Source organism: Phocoena phocoena, chromosome 14 (genome assembly GCF_963924675.1).
Source record: "Phocoena phocoena chromosome 14, mPhoPho1.1, whole genome shotgun sequence".
Classification (NCBI taxonomy): Eukaryota; Metazoa; Chordata; class Mammalia; order Artiodactyla; family Phocoenidae; genus Phocoena; species Phocoena phocoena.
The window spans coordinates 78,948,088-78,964,389 of NC_089232.1; the positions used below are offsets into that span (position 1 = coordinate 78,948,088).

Sequence of the window (16,302 nt, forward strand, 5' to 3'; positions counted from 1 at the left end):
TTGTACATCTTACCCAGGCAGCACATTTCATCTGGCTGAAAAAAATCTTTAGTCATTATGTTTGTGAATGTCAGTTCACAGAGGAAGAACGCTATATTCTGAAAATCAGTGACAAATGTTTATTGTAGTTACAAAATGATAATTTAAAAAATATTGTTTCTGAATGAGTATGGTAATTGAAGTTATCTCCAATAAATGATCTTTTTTTTTTTTGAAGGACTTTAAGTGGAATATACCCTAATTTATCACTCTAGTCCAAGGCCTGAAACTTGGTTTAAAAAGAGAGTATAATCTTTGTAAATTGCATGAACTAATTGCCACATAGATTTAGACCAGGACAGATTGATTGTTTTAAAGATAGTGAGTGGGCTTCCCTGGTGGCGCAGTGGTTGAGAATCTGCCTGCCAATGCAGGGGACACGGGTTCGAGCCCTGGTTTGGGATGATCCCACATGGCGCGGAGCAACTAGGCCCGTGAGCCACAACTACTGAGCCTGCGCGTCCGGAGCCTGTGCTCCGCAACAAGAGAGGCCGCGGTAGTGACAGGCCTGCGCACCGCGATGAAGAGTGGCCCCCGCTTGCCACAACTAGAGAAAGCCCTCGCACAGAAATGAAGACCCAACACAGCAAAAATTAATTAATTAATAAATTCCTACCCCAAACATCTAAAAATAAAAATAAAAAAAAAAGATAGTGAGACTTTTGTGTTCAATTAGGTCATTTTTAATTTTCCAAGTCCAGATAAAGATTTATATTTAGCTTTCTTATTAAATCCTAAGAATTGCTGGAATTCAGTTGAATCATTGGTTGGAAGGCACCTGAGAGTGTCAGGTACAGTGGTTTGCAGTTGAGAGTCGTCCCTCCAAGGTTGGGACACAGAGTTGCAGAGGGTGGCAGAGGGCTTTTATAGCAGTTGCTTAACCTTTCTACCAAATCCCTTGCACTTGTATGTGCGTTGTGCCGTGCTAAATCTACCCTATCAGCCACGTTTTTATTAGTTTATAATCTTTTTCACGGTAATGTTTCTCCTAGTCCCCCGTCTACTTTTTTCCCAAGAAAGGAAAAATGCTTGTTATCTCCACTCCCGGTAGGAATTATCTGTATGATGGCTATGTACTTGTCTTTCGTTTTAAAATATTGCAGTGGAGGCAGAGTGAATGATGACATGGGAGAAGTCCCCTGAGTATATAGAATCCTAATGGAAAAGTCCTAGGGGAGTCACAGGTGGAATAGATAGGACTAGGAGAAAGCCAACGTGCAGGGCCATGGTTCCTAATCTGTTTTATTGGTTAAAAGAGGAGAAATAAATGATGGCTTTATCGTTTACCACTTCTTTAAAGAAAGACTACAACTGATATATAATTCTTTTTTGCTTTTAGCAGAACTGAACTAAAAGTTCTTAGGAAAATAATTGCCCATATCTCACTAATCTGTAATAGAGAATATTGTTATATTCCAGTATTTTTTATCTTAATCTCTTTTGAGTCATGAAAGATGCTGAATGACTATATGAGATAAGACTGACCTTTTGTTTGGACAGGGTGATACTGTCATATATTAAATACAAGGGAAACATCACTTTTTTTTTTAAACTTAAGTGAGTTTAGTATTTCAAGTAAAAAGTTACTACTAAAACCTAATTTAAATGCTTTTCCCTTAATCCTTTAGTCAGAAGACAGAGGTAACCACAGCTCTTCATGACATGGTAGACCAACTGGAACACATTCTCAGGTGAGAAAAATGACGATCTTTTGGTTCTATGCTGATTAAGGAGGTCTGTCCGAGAAATGTTACCTTAAATATGCCTAGTGATCATTTCCAGTTTCACCTAATATTTGGTTGACTCTCTTAGGAGTGAATTTTCTTAATAATGAATATAATACTAGCTTATTTTAGCAGAATGCTACAGTAATGAGAACATGGACTTTGAAGACTAGTAGAACTGTGTTCACATCTAGGTGTTGTAACTTACAAGCTGAGTGATCTTTGAGCCTAGGGTTTTCTTAGCTCTCATATCTACCTCATGAGATGTGAAATTGATACTAGATAAAGCATTTAAAGTACCTCACACATAGTAGGTAAATAAGAACTATTAGTTCCTTCAGCAGTTATTACGTCCATCAGCAAACAATGTTTATTATAACCCCTGACTTTTCTTTTTGGGGTATACTACATTTGATTGACTCTCTGGGTTATAGTATATTAGTGACTCTAGCAATATTCTTTTCTGTGAAAATGAAGCATTAAACTGTCTCTTTTGGAGACTGAAAATTTCTAATTTGCTATTCAGGAAGTTTAATATTGTTTACTAGTGTTCATTTTTATATGTATATATAATGTGCTTGTGTGTAATTTTTAAATATTTGCATTAAAAATGAAATTTTAGGACTAGTAAACTTTGTTCTTCCAATATATAATTATTGAAATTATAGGTAATAACATCACTTGATAGTGGTAATATGTAAAGTATAAGAATTTGGGAATCTACTAATTCGATGTCCCTCTCTTCTCCCCAGCCTCCCTGAAAAATTGAGCATAGTTTGAACAAAGCTTAATAGGTTAAGTCAGTATAGATTCATTCCTCACAAATCTGCATGGTTTCCTTTTTCTCCCTAATGAACCTGAAAAGAGCTTTCTCAAGGAAATACAATATAATAAACATACTGCATTTCATTAAAAAATATTTCATAATATACATCATTTATTTCACCATACGTTCCTGGGTGTAACCATGGGTTGTCTTGATAGTCAAATTATGCTCTCAATACCTCAAGGGAACACTAACACCCTTTAGGTTTCTGGATGATACCCAGGTCTTTCACTGTTCACCTTAATTGACTAACCTTTTAAAAGGAGAACTTTTTTTTTTGCAGTTCCACCTCATGGCCATTAATAGTTGATAAATGTTTTAGTGTATATCATGTCAGGTGACGTGACCCATGGAACTTATCTCTATGAAGAGTTACTGAATTTTGTCCAACCTCTCTTTAAGCCCAGTAGTGGTTAATTCATAAATGTGAGATTTAGTGAGACAGAAAAGGTGTATATAAAATGCTGATAATTATGGAATAGGATATCTCAAGAAGATCCATATGAGAACAGAAATCTTATTTGTTTGTTTATAGAATGGATTCTTGAGGGAGATTGAGCCTTATGGGGTTTCTGTGGTTTTCCAACCCTAAAATTCTTTGCTTATTGCTTTTCTAGCAGCCTTGCCTGTAACAGAATACTCACTAAGGTTGTTAAGAGTTAAAGCTGGGTATTGCAGTTACAGATTTGGCTTATTTTGCTGACTTGATGCTTTTACAGTACAGGAAAATTGTAGAAAAAAGATTTTGAGATAAGGATATGCCAGGCTTTTAAAAAAATGGTAACTTATCCCAAGTATATTGTAATAAAAGTCAGTAGGGGAAATAAGATTTGATATATAATTATTAGCTTTTTTTTGCCGAGAGTTAATGTAATGTGTAAAATTTAGTCATTCTTTATGCTACTTTTTTTTAAAATACTTTTAACACCTAAGTGCTACTTATGTGTTTAAGATTCTTAGAGCTTTTTTGTTTGGTAGCAAGACTTATTTAAAAATTTTTCTTTTCACTTACAGTGTGTCAGAGATTTTGGAGAAACATGGACTTGAGAAACCAATTTCATATGTTAAGAATACTCAGTCTAGCTCAGAAGAGGCACACAAGCTGATGGTTAGATTGACCAGGCACACCGGTCGTAAGTGAGTAATAAAATTAATTGATAATTGTATGTGATTAAGAAAAAGTACTACTTTTTTTCTTTTTCTGACTTCATTGGGTTATAATTGACCAACAACAAATTGCACATATTTAAAGTATAGAATATGATAAGTTTTGATATATGTATATACCCAGGAAGCCATCACCTCGTCAAAATAATGAATGTATCCATCACCCCTAAAAGCTTCCTCTCGCTCATTTATAATCCCCTCCCTCCTTCTGCTTCTCCTCATTACACCCCCATCCCCTCCCCAGGCTATCACTGATCTATTTTCTGTCTCCACATCGTACTTTGCATTTCCTAGAATTTTATGTAAATGGAGTCATAACAGTATGCACTTTGTTTGTTTTTTGTTTGGCTTCTTTCACTTAGCATAATTATTTTGTGATTCATCCATGTTGTATCATGGATCAGTAGTTTATTCCATTTTATTTGTTGACTAGTATTCCATTGATGGATTTATTGCACTTTGTTTATCTATTCACTTGTTGATGGACATTTGGTTTATTTTGAGTCTTGGCTTTTACAAATATAGCTGCTATGAATATTCATGTACAAGCCTTTGTATGGACATGTGCTTTCACTGCTTTTGGATAAATCCATGAGAGTGGAATGGCAGGATCATATGGTAGGTGGATGGTTAACTTTTAGAAAAACTGCCTAACTGTCTTCCAAAGCATTTGTACCATTTTATTTTTTAATCAGTCTTTTAGGAGCATTCCAGTTGCTCTACATGCTTGTCAGTACTCGCTGTGGTCAGTCTTTTAAAGTTTAGTGATTTTAATAGGTATGTTGTGGTATCTAATTTTGGTTTTAATTGCTTTCTCCAGTGAGTAATAACGTTGAGCATCTTTTTAAGTGATTATTTGACATCAGTGTATCTTCTTAGATCATTTTAAAAATTGGGTTCTTTACCGATTTTGAGAGTTTTCTTATACATTCAGGATACAAGTCCTTGTTAGATATATGCTTTGCAAAGATTTTCTCCTATCTATGCCTTATCTTTTCATTCTCATACCTGTGTCTTTTGAAGGGCATACTTTATAAATTTTGATGAGATCCAGCTTATCAATTTGTTCTTTGTTGATTGTGCTTTTGATGTCATGTTAAGAAACTTTTGGCACAAAGATTTCCTCCTGCCACTTTTAGTAACATTTTTAGTTTCACATTTTACAATCAGTTTCATGGCCCATTTTGAAAGTTCATTTTTGTTTATTGTTCAAGGTATAGATTACTTTTTTTTAATATCTGAATATTGCAGCATCATTTGTTGAAAAGACTGTCCTTTCTGTACTGAATTGAATTTGCATCTTTGTTGAATATCAGTTTTCCATATTACGGGGGCCTATTTTGGGGTTCTTTATTTTGATCCATTGATCTGTTTGTCTATCATTCCTCTAATAACCATCCTGTATTAATTATTATGGATTTATAGTAATTCTTAAAATTATTGTAGATTTACAGGAAGCCTTAAAATTCTCTCTTTATCTCTGTCTCTTTCAACAGTTTAGTTATTGATTTATGTGCCTTACGTTCCCTTCAAAATCATAAGCTTATCTAAGGCAAGTGCTACAGTCACCAAACATCTAATTTGGAACCTTACATATCATTGGCCCTCTCTCAGTAATTACTAAATGAATAATTTAGGAGGTGTTGACAATTTAAGTCTTAAACTTTCTTTACAGCTATAAACGATGGGTCAGTATTTCCCATAATGTTGGCTCTAGTCAAGAACCTACTCTTCAGTAAGAAAGCCTCCCTGTTGCTGCTAGATTACCTGCTGTCCTTCCACTGAATCCCTCAAACACTTCTAAAGTCCTTGCAGTTAATTTCTACTTATGGCATTCTACTTACTGTGAATATGTAAGAGAGTACGGCCTCTTTTTTCAAGGTAGTCAACTTGAAATGAATCTTAATTATTTCATATATGCTACTATGGCTTGGCCTTTAGCACCTATCGAATTTTCTTATGCATATTCTACATGGTGGCAGATTTCACTGACTCACAAATCAGGTTTTACTATCTTGAGTGCAATACTGTTTCTCGCTGGAAAATCCAAAGCTGTAATTAATACATCATGTTTGTATTCAGGTATTTCCCTATCAATTTGCACACCTCTTGTATAGTGCCTCCAGGTTCTTCTCTTGGTTCTTATTTACTGCATGTATTCTAAAAAGACCTTTGGAAATAATGTCTTATAATTTGTTTTAATTAGAACCTGTACTTAAGGCTAGCCATGTGTGAGAAAACATTAATACCATCTGTCCCAGTGTTGCTGGCTTCTAGAAGAACAGCTGGGCTGCGAGAACTTGAATTCAGCTAGACAGTGCCCAGGTCTGATTTTATGAATCTGGTGCAAGATGGACACTCACTTTTTCAAACATTTTGCTACTTTTCTGCCTGTGAGCCAAATTTGAAAGAGTCTTTTAATTCTTTGAAGCCCACCCAAAGAGTTCACATACCAAGGTCTAACTAATGGAAACACTTCAGAGATTATCCTTGAAGACTTGCAAATATATCAGTTTGTTTTGTGTATTTGAATGCTGGAAAAAAATGTATTCTCTTAAGCTTTAATACATATCAGAGAGAAATAATTGTTCATTTTGTGTAACAAATAGAAAATGCTATAAGCAAATGAAGCGTATGGTTATTAAAAATTTTAGGTGAAAAAAATTCCTGAAGACTAGAATTTTTGTAGGAAAGATCCCAAATGCATAATTTTTCCGTAGCAATACTATTAAACACAGTCTATTTACCCTGTTTTTAATGCATAAGAAAGAAAATGACGCGTGGAAAAGGAACACCCAGTTGGTATTTGACAAACAGAAAACAGAACCAAACCTACCCTTTTCAAACAATGAGATTCATGATTATGTAGAACTTCAAGACTAGAAAATAAACATAAATGATGATTCCAAACTCACATATATTCAACAAAGATGAACTTTTGAGAGAGGTAGAGAGAATTACAACACATTCTCCCTCCTACTAGACAATATTAGTGGTTGTGTATGTGACTACAGAAAAACAAACAGATGTGTTTGTGACTTCCAGATTTATTCATTCACACTTGTTGAATGCTACTTTGTACCAGAAAAATATGGGAAGTGTCTTTTCATACATTCTAGTTTAAGTTAATTATCATAATATACAAAAAAGGAAACTGAAGCTCAAAGAAATTAAGAAATTTATTCAAATCCATACAGGTAACTGAGCTTGTTTTTATACTCAGGAAAAATTTTGTTTCATTGTCTGTGTTTTTTCAAAATTAATCTCATCCCTTCCTTATCATTTTTTGAGATTCTCTTTAAGTGAGAAAGCTGAAATTCAGGAATGTTAAATATAGTCACGCAGCTAATATATGACTCTCTGTGACATTGTTAACAACACTGTTTCCCCTGTTGCAGGAGAATCTGAACCACTGATTCTTTAACTCTGTAAGTCTGGATACTAACATGAAATGGTATTTGATCAACTAGATAGTGTAGGCCTCACTACTTAATCTCTGATTGGTAAATTGCTCCTAGAGGAACTGTGTAAATGAACTAGAAAACCTGGTAGGGGCTTGAAGCTTTGGCTTTCCCATGTGTGGTCACTGGCTTATCCTTGAGGGGACCCTGAAAACTATGCCAATGGAATTGTTACAAAAGGTATGAGCTCGGTGCTTTGTGACCACCTAGAGGGGTGGGATAGGGAGGGTGGAAGGAGGGAGACGCAAGAGGGAAGAGATATGGGGATATACGTATATGTATAGCTGATTCACTTTGTTATACAGCAGAAACTAACACACCATTGTAAAGCAGTCATACTCCAATAACGACGTTTAAAAAAAAAAAAAAGGTACTGACTTTTGTGGGGAATGAAGCTTCTTCCTAAGCCAGATAGGAGCTGCAGCTACCGTACAGGGCTTGTCGTACCTGGGCTGGCAACTGGGCTGTCGCCTGGATGGGAGAGAACCCCCGCAGTGCTCTATCCCAGGCTCTGTGGACTGCCTCAAGGAGTTCCACTGAGAGGAACCACTGGGGCTGCCGGGCTGACCAGCTGTGCTTCCTGCCTCCAGACTCCTGCCAGGTGTGGCCCCTGCTGCCTTCTGGGTCTGCATGTGTGGTTGAAGTTAAGAACATACCCTGCTGGCGACCGCAGAGATGAAGATGGAATTTGAAACTCATTCTCCTGTCTCCAAGTGCTTTTTCTGCTATATCACAGCTGCTTTATCTTACTTTTCCGTGTGCTTTATTTTACCTTAGAAACTCATAGCTGTTTACCTTTGCCATTATCAGTTTTGTGTCTAGGCAGCCTACGGCAGAGGCAGCTCTGGCAACATCTCTGGCATTGGTGCGTCGCTGCCCAACTTTTCCCTCTATCTTTTTTTTTTTTTTTGCGGTACGCGGTTTCTCACTGTTGTGGCCTCTCCCGTTGCGGAGCACAGGCTCCGGACGCGCAGGCTCAGTGGCCATGGCTCACGGGCCCAGCCGCTCCGCGGCATGTGGGATCTTCCCGGACCGGGGCACGACCCCGTGTCCCCTGCATCGGCAGGCGAACTCTCAACCACTGCACCACCAGGGAAGCCCTTCCCTCTATCTTTAATCAAAGTTTTTTTCCCTGGAAATTCAAATGAGATCTATTTCTCTTGATCATGTGGGAGCTGTGTGGCATATAGAATAGTGGTACCAATTTTTTTTACTTTTGACCAATTGAAGAGAGCAATTTCATGAATTATTTTCTTTTTTACCCCCAGGCAGCCTCCTGTCAGTGAGTCTCATTGGAGAATGTTGCTGCAAGACATGTTAACTATGCAGCAGAATGTTTACACCTGTCTAGACTCTGATGCTTGCTATGAGGTAACTCTGCATATGTAAATATTTCTTTTTAATTTTGTAATTTTGGTTGTTACATTTTGTTGATTGGACACAAGATGATGACCATAAGCTTCACTGTAGGTAATAGGATTGAATTATTGAATCATATTCAATAGCTCATAACTGAGTGGTGCTTTAGAGTTTGAGCACTTGCATACATAACTTCATCTTTGTTCATTGCAACACCATTTATTTAGTGGGTTAATTCTCAGCTGGAAAACTCCGAATCGTACTTGGATCCTCTCTCTTCCATAGTTTTTGTGGTCACTAAAATTTGCTTCATGTGCCTGAGAAAAGTCTGTCAAATCTGTCCTCTCTTCATCTCTGCTAAATGGTTGTAATCCTCCAAACTTGTTTCCCTATTTCCATATCTCTTCCTCATTTACACGGAAGAGAGTATTCTTCTAAAACAGACCTTTTCATGACACTCCCCTTCTTAAAATGCGCTGCTATATAAAATAGATAAAATACCGTATCTACAGTTAGAAAATAACCGTATTCCTTAGCCTGGCATAGAAAGCCACGGCAGATTCCAGCCACCCTGTCCATTCTCGCCTCTGACTGACACTCCCCACCTTGTGTCCTGTGCTCCAGCAGTGCCAAATCTGTCATGAATTCGTCCACTCACGATGCTGTTTCCTGTTTCTGTGACTTTGTACGCATTATTCCTTTTGCCTGGAGTATATTCCTCTTTTTTAAATTTGAAAATTGCTGATAACTTTTAGGATTCAGCTCACTAATCATGCCCTCTAGGATGCCTTCCTTTGTCCTTTGATATAACTTATCTCTATTACAGCCTTTCTTTCGGATGCGGTGACTTGTTTGTTTCTGTCTGTGTTTCTTCCCTTTGGTCATTAGCTCCTAGGTAGGCATTATCATATCATGTTCATCCTCAGCTACCCCAGGGCATATTATAGTGTCTGGAACATAAAGGATACTTAAGGATGGTGAGTTGACTAGGAGTGTAATTTAGGAGAATTTCATCCTTATTTTGGAAGGTGTGTGTATTACCACCAAATTACTCATGCTTTGTATGGAAAAAGTGATCCAGCTAACCCAACTTTAATGAGATACAGTTTAAAAGAGGGTTCCCATTTGAATTTGCCTATCAAACAAACCAGATCAAAATCGTGTAGAATATTTCTTGTGTTGCTCTGCTCTCACATCACGAAGCATAACCCGTTGATAAGATGAGAGTTATAAAAGAGGTCTCTGTTTTGTGAAATTGGTTGGTATTTTAATTTAAGGTAGTTTTAACAGAAGAGCGCTAATATAGACTGTTGAGAAATGAATGGTTTTATATTTGAACTTCAGGTTTTTATGTGCTTGATGAGTGTAAACTTTATATTGGTGATTACACTCTCAGACCACGTACAGCTGCCAGAAACTTCACCTTTGTATCTAAAGCAAAACTTGAAATTCCGTTTCAGGAGAAAATAATCTATATGCACATGGGGTCCAAACTCTTACTGTCATTACTAACACTGCTTGAAGTAGTGTTTTTAAAGTGGGGGTAGCGTTATTTCCTGGTATTTTCTGACTCTGATTGAAAAATTAGCATTAAGTATATTACACTTGAACTCGCTCCTGTGTAGTCTGTCATAACAACTTGACGTAGTAAATTGTTCTAGTTATATTTTAACCTTTGCATTAGGCTTTGATATTTTAATGACTTCGCGCCGTTAGTCTTCCTCCTTTGAGAAAACATTTGAAAGCATATTATAACTGTCCTGAACCGATTCTAGAAGATAATACAGATTTGGCAAACTTACATTTTAAAATATTTTAGTGATGTTTAAATTATGCTATATTGTCTTACTGACCTGTGGCCACTGTGTTAGGTTTTGCTGTCATTGGAAAATAATTTTAAATCTCATTGGCATAATTTTGATAAGGTGCAGGATTTCTATACAGCCTGTAGAGCAGAAATCTATATTGTTCATTTCAGCAAAACCTTTAAAATATTAGAGTGAGTGAATTTTATTTTTCAGTATTGGGCATTGACTATGGCTTACCTGAATAAACCAAAGGAATAGAGAAATTGTTACATCTAAGTCATTATGGTCACATGGAGCAAGCCATTTTCACCTGTCATATAAGCGATTAGGGTTACTCACTGATAATTCGCTTTCTGTCACAATATGGATTTTATAGCAGATCTCTCGTAGGTATTAGTAATTTTATCCGTATCAGTCATTTTAGGAAACACCTGTCTAAAAATGTCTTCTCCAGAAGCCTAGAAACAAGTGAAAATAAGGGGGTCCTATGAAAATTGGGTAGCCTTCCTAATTATAAAGAAACTCTTGCTTCTCCATGAAATCTACTTTTTATCTCTTGCTTCTTTTTCTGTGTTATCCTCATCCAACAGTGGCATGATAGGAAAGAACATTCCTGTGGAATTTCTTGTGCTATTTATATATTCATGCTATTAGTGTGGGTTTAAAGGGAGCTCTTTAATAGGACTTTTTTGGAGTAAGTAGATAACCTCAATTATGGAATAAATTTTATGTTAATTGATGCTATTAGTTGCCTTGTAAAATACAATGACATTTGCATAACTGCCTTCCATCAGAGGCTTTTGTTTTATTTAAATAGTTTTTAAATTGCAGATTAGAAAAAAAACGTTATGTGGTGTATTGTAATTCTAGTGACTAGGTGTAAGTAGAACGTTTGTAGCTTGGGTGTTTAGTTTATGAGACTGACTTCAGATGCTTTAAACAGTCATTAATCATGTGTATCATATTCAAAGATTTTCTTTTAAAAAATTGAAATGTTATAAATACTTTAAGCAGAGTGTGGGACAGTGTGTCTAATGGATCCTGTTTTTAATAAGTATGAACTTTGGATATTTTACTCAAGTATTTGTTGTAACACATTAATATTATGCTTACCATTGGTTTGTTCAGTTAAGTTATTTCTTCTTCTTCCTAAAGGGGGATTTTTTGTTGAGGTGACACTCACATAGCATAATACTAACCATTTTAAAGTTCATTGTCATCTAGTACATTCATAAATGTTGTGCAACCTCTACCTGTAGGATGGATGTATTTTTAAAAATTTATTTCACTTGGATATCAGAGCCTCCATTGTGTCAAGAACTGAGTCCTCCCTCTTTAAGCACTAACTCCAGCTTCTTCTTTTCCCCAGATATTTACAGAGAGCCTTCTGTGTTCCAGTCGCCTTGAAAATATCCACCTGGCTGGGCAGATGATGCACTGCAGTGCTTGTTCAATAAATCCACCAGCTAGTGTAGCCCATAAAGGAAAAACCCAGTACAGGGTCAGTTATGAAAAAAGTATTGACTTGGTTTTGGCTGCCAGCAGAGAGTACTTCAATTCTTCTACCAGCCTCACTGACAGCTGCATGGATCTGGCCAGGTAGAGGAGCTCTGTATTCTCCGTAAGAGGGAAGGGAGGGAGTCAGAATATACAAACTTCATTGTTGGTTTTATCCTCTACCTCACAAAATATGTTATCACAAGTACAGATTGACTCTACTCTATGGGGCACCATTATTTATTGGTTGAATATAGAATGAAAACTTAATTACGTCCTAAGTATTCATCAACTCTCTTGTGACCCTTTTTCTCTAGCACACTTTCTCACAGTCATTCTAGATGATTATCTATAGGGTTATACTTTTCTTCTGTTGGAAGAGATTCAAGTGGTAGCCAGCAAGTTCAAGTTCTGGAAAATTTCAACACATTAGGTCGTGTCTGTATGCTTTACATGGCTTCCGCTCTGATTAGATGATAAAGCTCAGAAGTCCCTTCCAGGGGGAAATCTCTGGACTCTGAATTCTGTTCCTCTCTTAGCCTGTTGTACAGGAAAGTTTGTGTTCCTCTTTTTCCTATTGATTCTTAGGAGCTTTCTTTTTGCATATGGGACACGTGCCCTTTGCCTCTCTTAATGGTTAAACTGTGTTGCCAAGTTTTAATAATATACAGTTTATCTTTCAAGTGGCTATTTTGAATTTTTAAAAAACTCGGTTGTTATTCTTTTTTGTCTTTTGTGTCACCCTTTGAAAGACCTTTAATTCCCAAGACCATTAAAATAGTTTTTCGTATTGTTTTTTTTACTACTTTGGTGGTTTTATTTTTGCATGGAAATTTTAGGCCCATTTGGAATTTATTTTGATGTAAAGATTGTGGTAGTTGTTTAGAGTTACTTTTCCCCTCAAATAACTGGTAGTTGTTTCAACTCTAGCAAAACTTAAAGGTAACTTTTTTCCCCCAGTGACAACTTATCACAGAAAGAATCATGTTTTCTCAAACCATGTTATTGAACTTGACAAAGTTGTTTAAAATAGTTAGTAAACTTTTTCCTTCTCTCCCAAGGGATAGTATTTCTATTTCAGATGATGAAAATATCAAATAGAACAACTGGGAGTTGTGTTTGACCTAAATCTTTTTGACAGATGCTCCTAGAGATCATTTTTGAAACTACACAGTACTTGCAGTATTTGCCTTTCATCCATCCCCTTTTCTCCTGCAAGGACACACCTTCATTTAAAAAAGATGTCATATGTATGTAATGTGGCACCAAACTGATTGAGACCTGTGAGCCCAGATGTATTTAATTGTTTACAGTTCTATTGAAATAGAAAATAGCCCATCCATTCTTATTGATTAAATTACTATTTATTTACTAGGTTTTTTTTTTTAATTGAGGAAGCAGTACATCCACAAGATAAAATATTTAAAAATACACAAAAGATAGATATGGAAGATGTCTTTCTCCTCATTCGAGTTCCTCTAACTTTATCCCTCAGTTATATTTTTAATCAGTTTCCTGTGTATCCTTCCGGAATATCTTATTAAAAGTTACCCCCTTCTTTCTTAAATCACAAATAAGTGTATACTACTTGTACCTATCTTTCTGTGTCTTGTTTTATTCACTTACGATCTATATTGTGGGTTTTTCCATGTGGATGCGTATACGTTTGTTTCATTCCTTTTTGATGGTTGTAGACTGTTTGACTTTTATACAATTTATTTAATTAGTTCCTGATTTAGTGTATTTTATTTTAAAAAGACTGTGGTAGTGAACATCCATAATTATGTCTGGGCATGTGAGAGCCTATCTGTAGTATAATTCCTAGAACTGGGATTCCTGGGTTCAAAGTGCAGTTAGAATTTTGGTAGATGCCACAAATAGGTTGTATACTGTTTATCCTTGAACCAGTAGTAAGTATGTGTTAGCGCTCATCTGATTTAAATCCCCAAAGTTTGAAAGAGCAAGCTAGGCCTATATCTGTCGCTTGGGCTTGTAGGTAGATCCTGGGGCCTAGATATTTTCATGTGATGGTCCATGATTTTAGCATTGTTAGCTCTTCATGGCCTGATCTCTACCTGTCTTTCTAGTCTCATGCTCCACTGTTCCTCTCCATGCACCTTTCAGAAAATAGGTTTATTGTTAACTACAATATTTATTAAGTATACTTTCTCTGAATTAAAAAAAATTGGCTTAAAATACTCCATAGGTATCACAAATTCGTAGATTATCAAGTCACTTTCATCTATATTTATCTCAGTAGTACATCACCAACTGATTGTTTCTGATCAGAAAAATGTCTCTTGAGCAGTTTCTTAGGTTATTCCTTTTCCTTTGAGAGACAAAATTGTGATCGAATCAAGACATTTCTGTTTTCCTTAAAAGAATAACTGGAAATTAACTGTATTCCTTCTGTTTTTTTTAAATCTTTTTTACATGATCATTATCTTTTGAGTCAACAGTGCACAGAACACTACACCCAGAGCTAACGTATCTTGCTTTATACCGTGATACCTTACGTACCATCAGCATAACCCTGCACAAATTGCTTCACGTCTGAGCTTCAGTTTTGGCTTCCTTAAAAAGCAGATGGTGATATTTGCCTGTCTCACAGCCTTGCTGTGAGGATTAAGTAAGATATCAGAAAGTCTCTAGCAGAATACCTGGAAGGAAGTTGGTTTTTGATAAATGTGTTGGATCTCTATGTTGTTGATCATAGAAAGGCAACTTAGCTGAACATATGTTACTTTTCCTTTTGAAAAATGAATTTCTCCTAGGTGCTGCTTACAGCTGATAACAGATAGACCCGCTGCCATTCAAGAGGAGCTAGATCTTATCCAAGCCCTGGGGTGCCTCGAAGAATTTGGGGTAAAGATTCTGCCTTTGCAAGGTGAGTTTTCTATTTAGTGTTGCACTGTTGTTAACTCATTTTGCATTAGTTCACTCGTGTTCCTTTTTAGGTTTTTAACTAAAGAGTACTTTTGGTCATTTAGTCCATTAGCAATAGATTCTGCCCTCTGTCCCGTTTTTCAATAACAGTACAGCCATGAGGCTATTGGATAAAAACACAAATAGAAATTGGGGAATATAGATGAGAGTTTCAGGTCTACATCAGTTTTGGATTGCAATTTATTTATTTGTTTCAGTTGCATAGATTTAGAATTAGCTATAAATGATAATAGTTTATTTGTTTTTATGCTTACTGTAGAATATTCTTTAATTAAACAGATTTTTTTTTTTTTTTAAGCAGCAGGAATGACAGGAAGTTGTTGTTTAGAATTAAGTTACTAGCAATTTGTTAACATTGCTCGAGTTCTTTTACCTAAAGGTAGAAGTCAGGTTAGTACCAACTCAAATAATTCTGCTGTTACACAGTCGCCTGTCCTATCAGGACAGTGGGTGTCTCCCAGTGTCCTGAACCTTACCTGATAAGGAGGAGGTAGATTTTCAATCCCAGACCTCATTGCCCTAAATGAAGTGGGTATGCTTGGTGATTAGTGGTATTCTTGGCTAGTTTCCATGTAATCTCTTATCTTTATTCTTAAAAAAAAATTATGTTTACTATTTATTTTTTATTGAAGTATAGTTGATTTACAGCATTGTGTTAGTTTCAGGTGTACAGCAAAGTGCTCTTACCTTTGTTCTTAACTCTGGAAACGTTTGGAATTGGGAGTCGGGGAGGCATAACTAAGTTCCTTCCATCTCTCTGGTTTTTGATAAATTTTCATCAGAATTGTGTGTGTGTCTCTCTTTTCCTCTTTTAAACTTCTAGTATCTTCGGTCAGTGATAGCCTGTTAAAGGTTCCTTGGTGTCTTTGTCTTCTGAGGTGCTTTGAGTCAGGTGGATCTCGGGGAATATGAGGCAGGAGAGACATTCTCATGTTTTCATGTGGATTTCCACTGTAGTTTTACTAAAAATTAAAGTTCTGCTTGTCAGACAAATTTATTAGACTTTTAAAAGGTAATATTACTATTACCTTGAATATCTCTGTTTGACAGTAGTTTGTATGTGATGTATAAATAGCCGGCAACATCTGAAACAGCTGTGTTCAAGGTGACTGTTAAATCACTAGGAAATTCTATTCACTTGCACCATTCGTGTAGTTTTTGAGCTCAGAGCTTCTTAAAATTGTGAGGATTAATCACTGTTACCAAAAAGCATTTTCAATTTATTCTCAAATATCTTAAATTGTTAACCGCCTCTCCCGAAACACTTATATTTTTAATTGAGGATTTCAGTCATGAGAGAGTCCAGAGCGCTGTGAAACTTTTGTCTTTCTTATATCTCTTGTTAGGTCAAGTCATTATAGCTTTGACTCTGTGTGTGTGTATGTTTTAGCTAGTTATTTAATTCAAGCAGATCGATAGAATACAAAAAATGGTTTCCCAAATGCTATTAAAGTTTGAAAATTACGTTGCGCTCT

General features: G+C 36.1%; 1 protein-coding gene across 1 annotated transcript in view; it reads left to right on the forward strand.

Moving 5' to 3' along the window:
* Nucleotides 1–16,302, forward strand: part of NBAS (NBAS subunit of NRZ tethering complex) — a 363,692-nt gene that overhangs the window by 175,302 nt on the left and 172,088 nt on the right. The window contains exons 27-31 of the mRNA XM_065891748.1: nucleotides 1,668–1,730; nucleotides 3,604–3,726; nucleotides 8,486–8,588; nucleotides 11,754–11,983; nucleotides 14,656–14,768. Coding sequence (XP_065747820.1) covers nucleotides 1,668–1,730; nucleotides 3,604–3,726; nucleotides 8,486–8,588; nucleotides 11,754–11,983; nucleotides 14,656–14,768 — 632 coding nt within the window. The remainder of the gene's footprint in view (nucleotides 1–1,667; nucleotides 1,731–3,603; nucleotides 3,727–8,485; nucleotides 8,589–11,753; nucleotides 11,984–14,655; nucleotides 14,769–16,302) is intronic.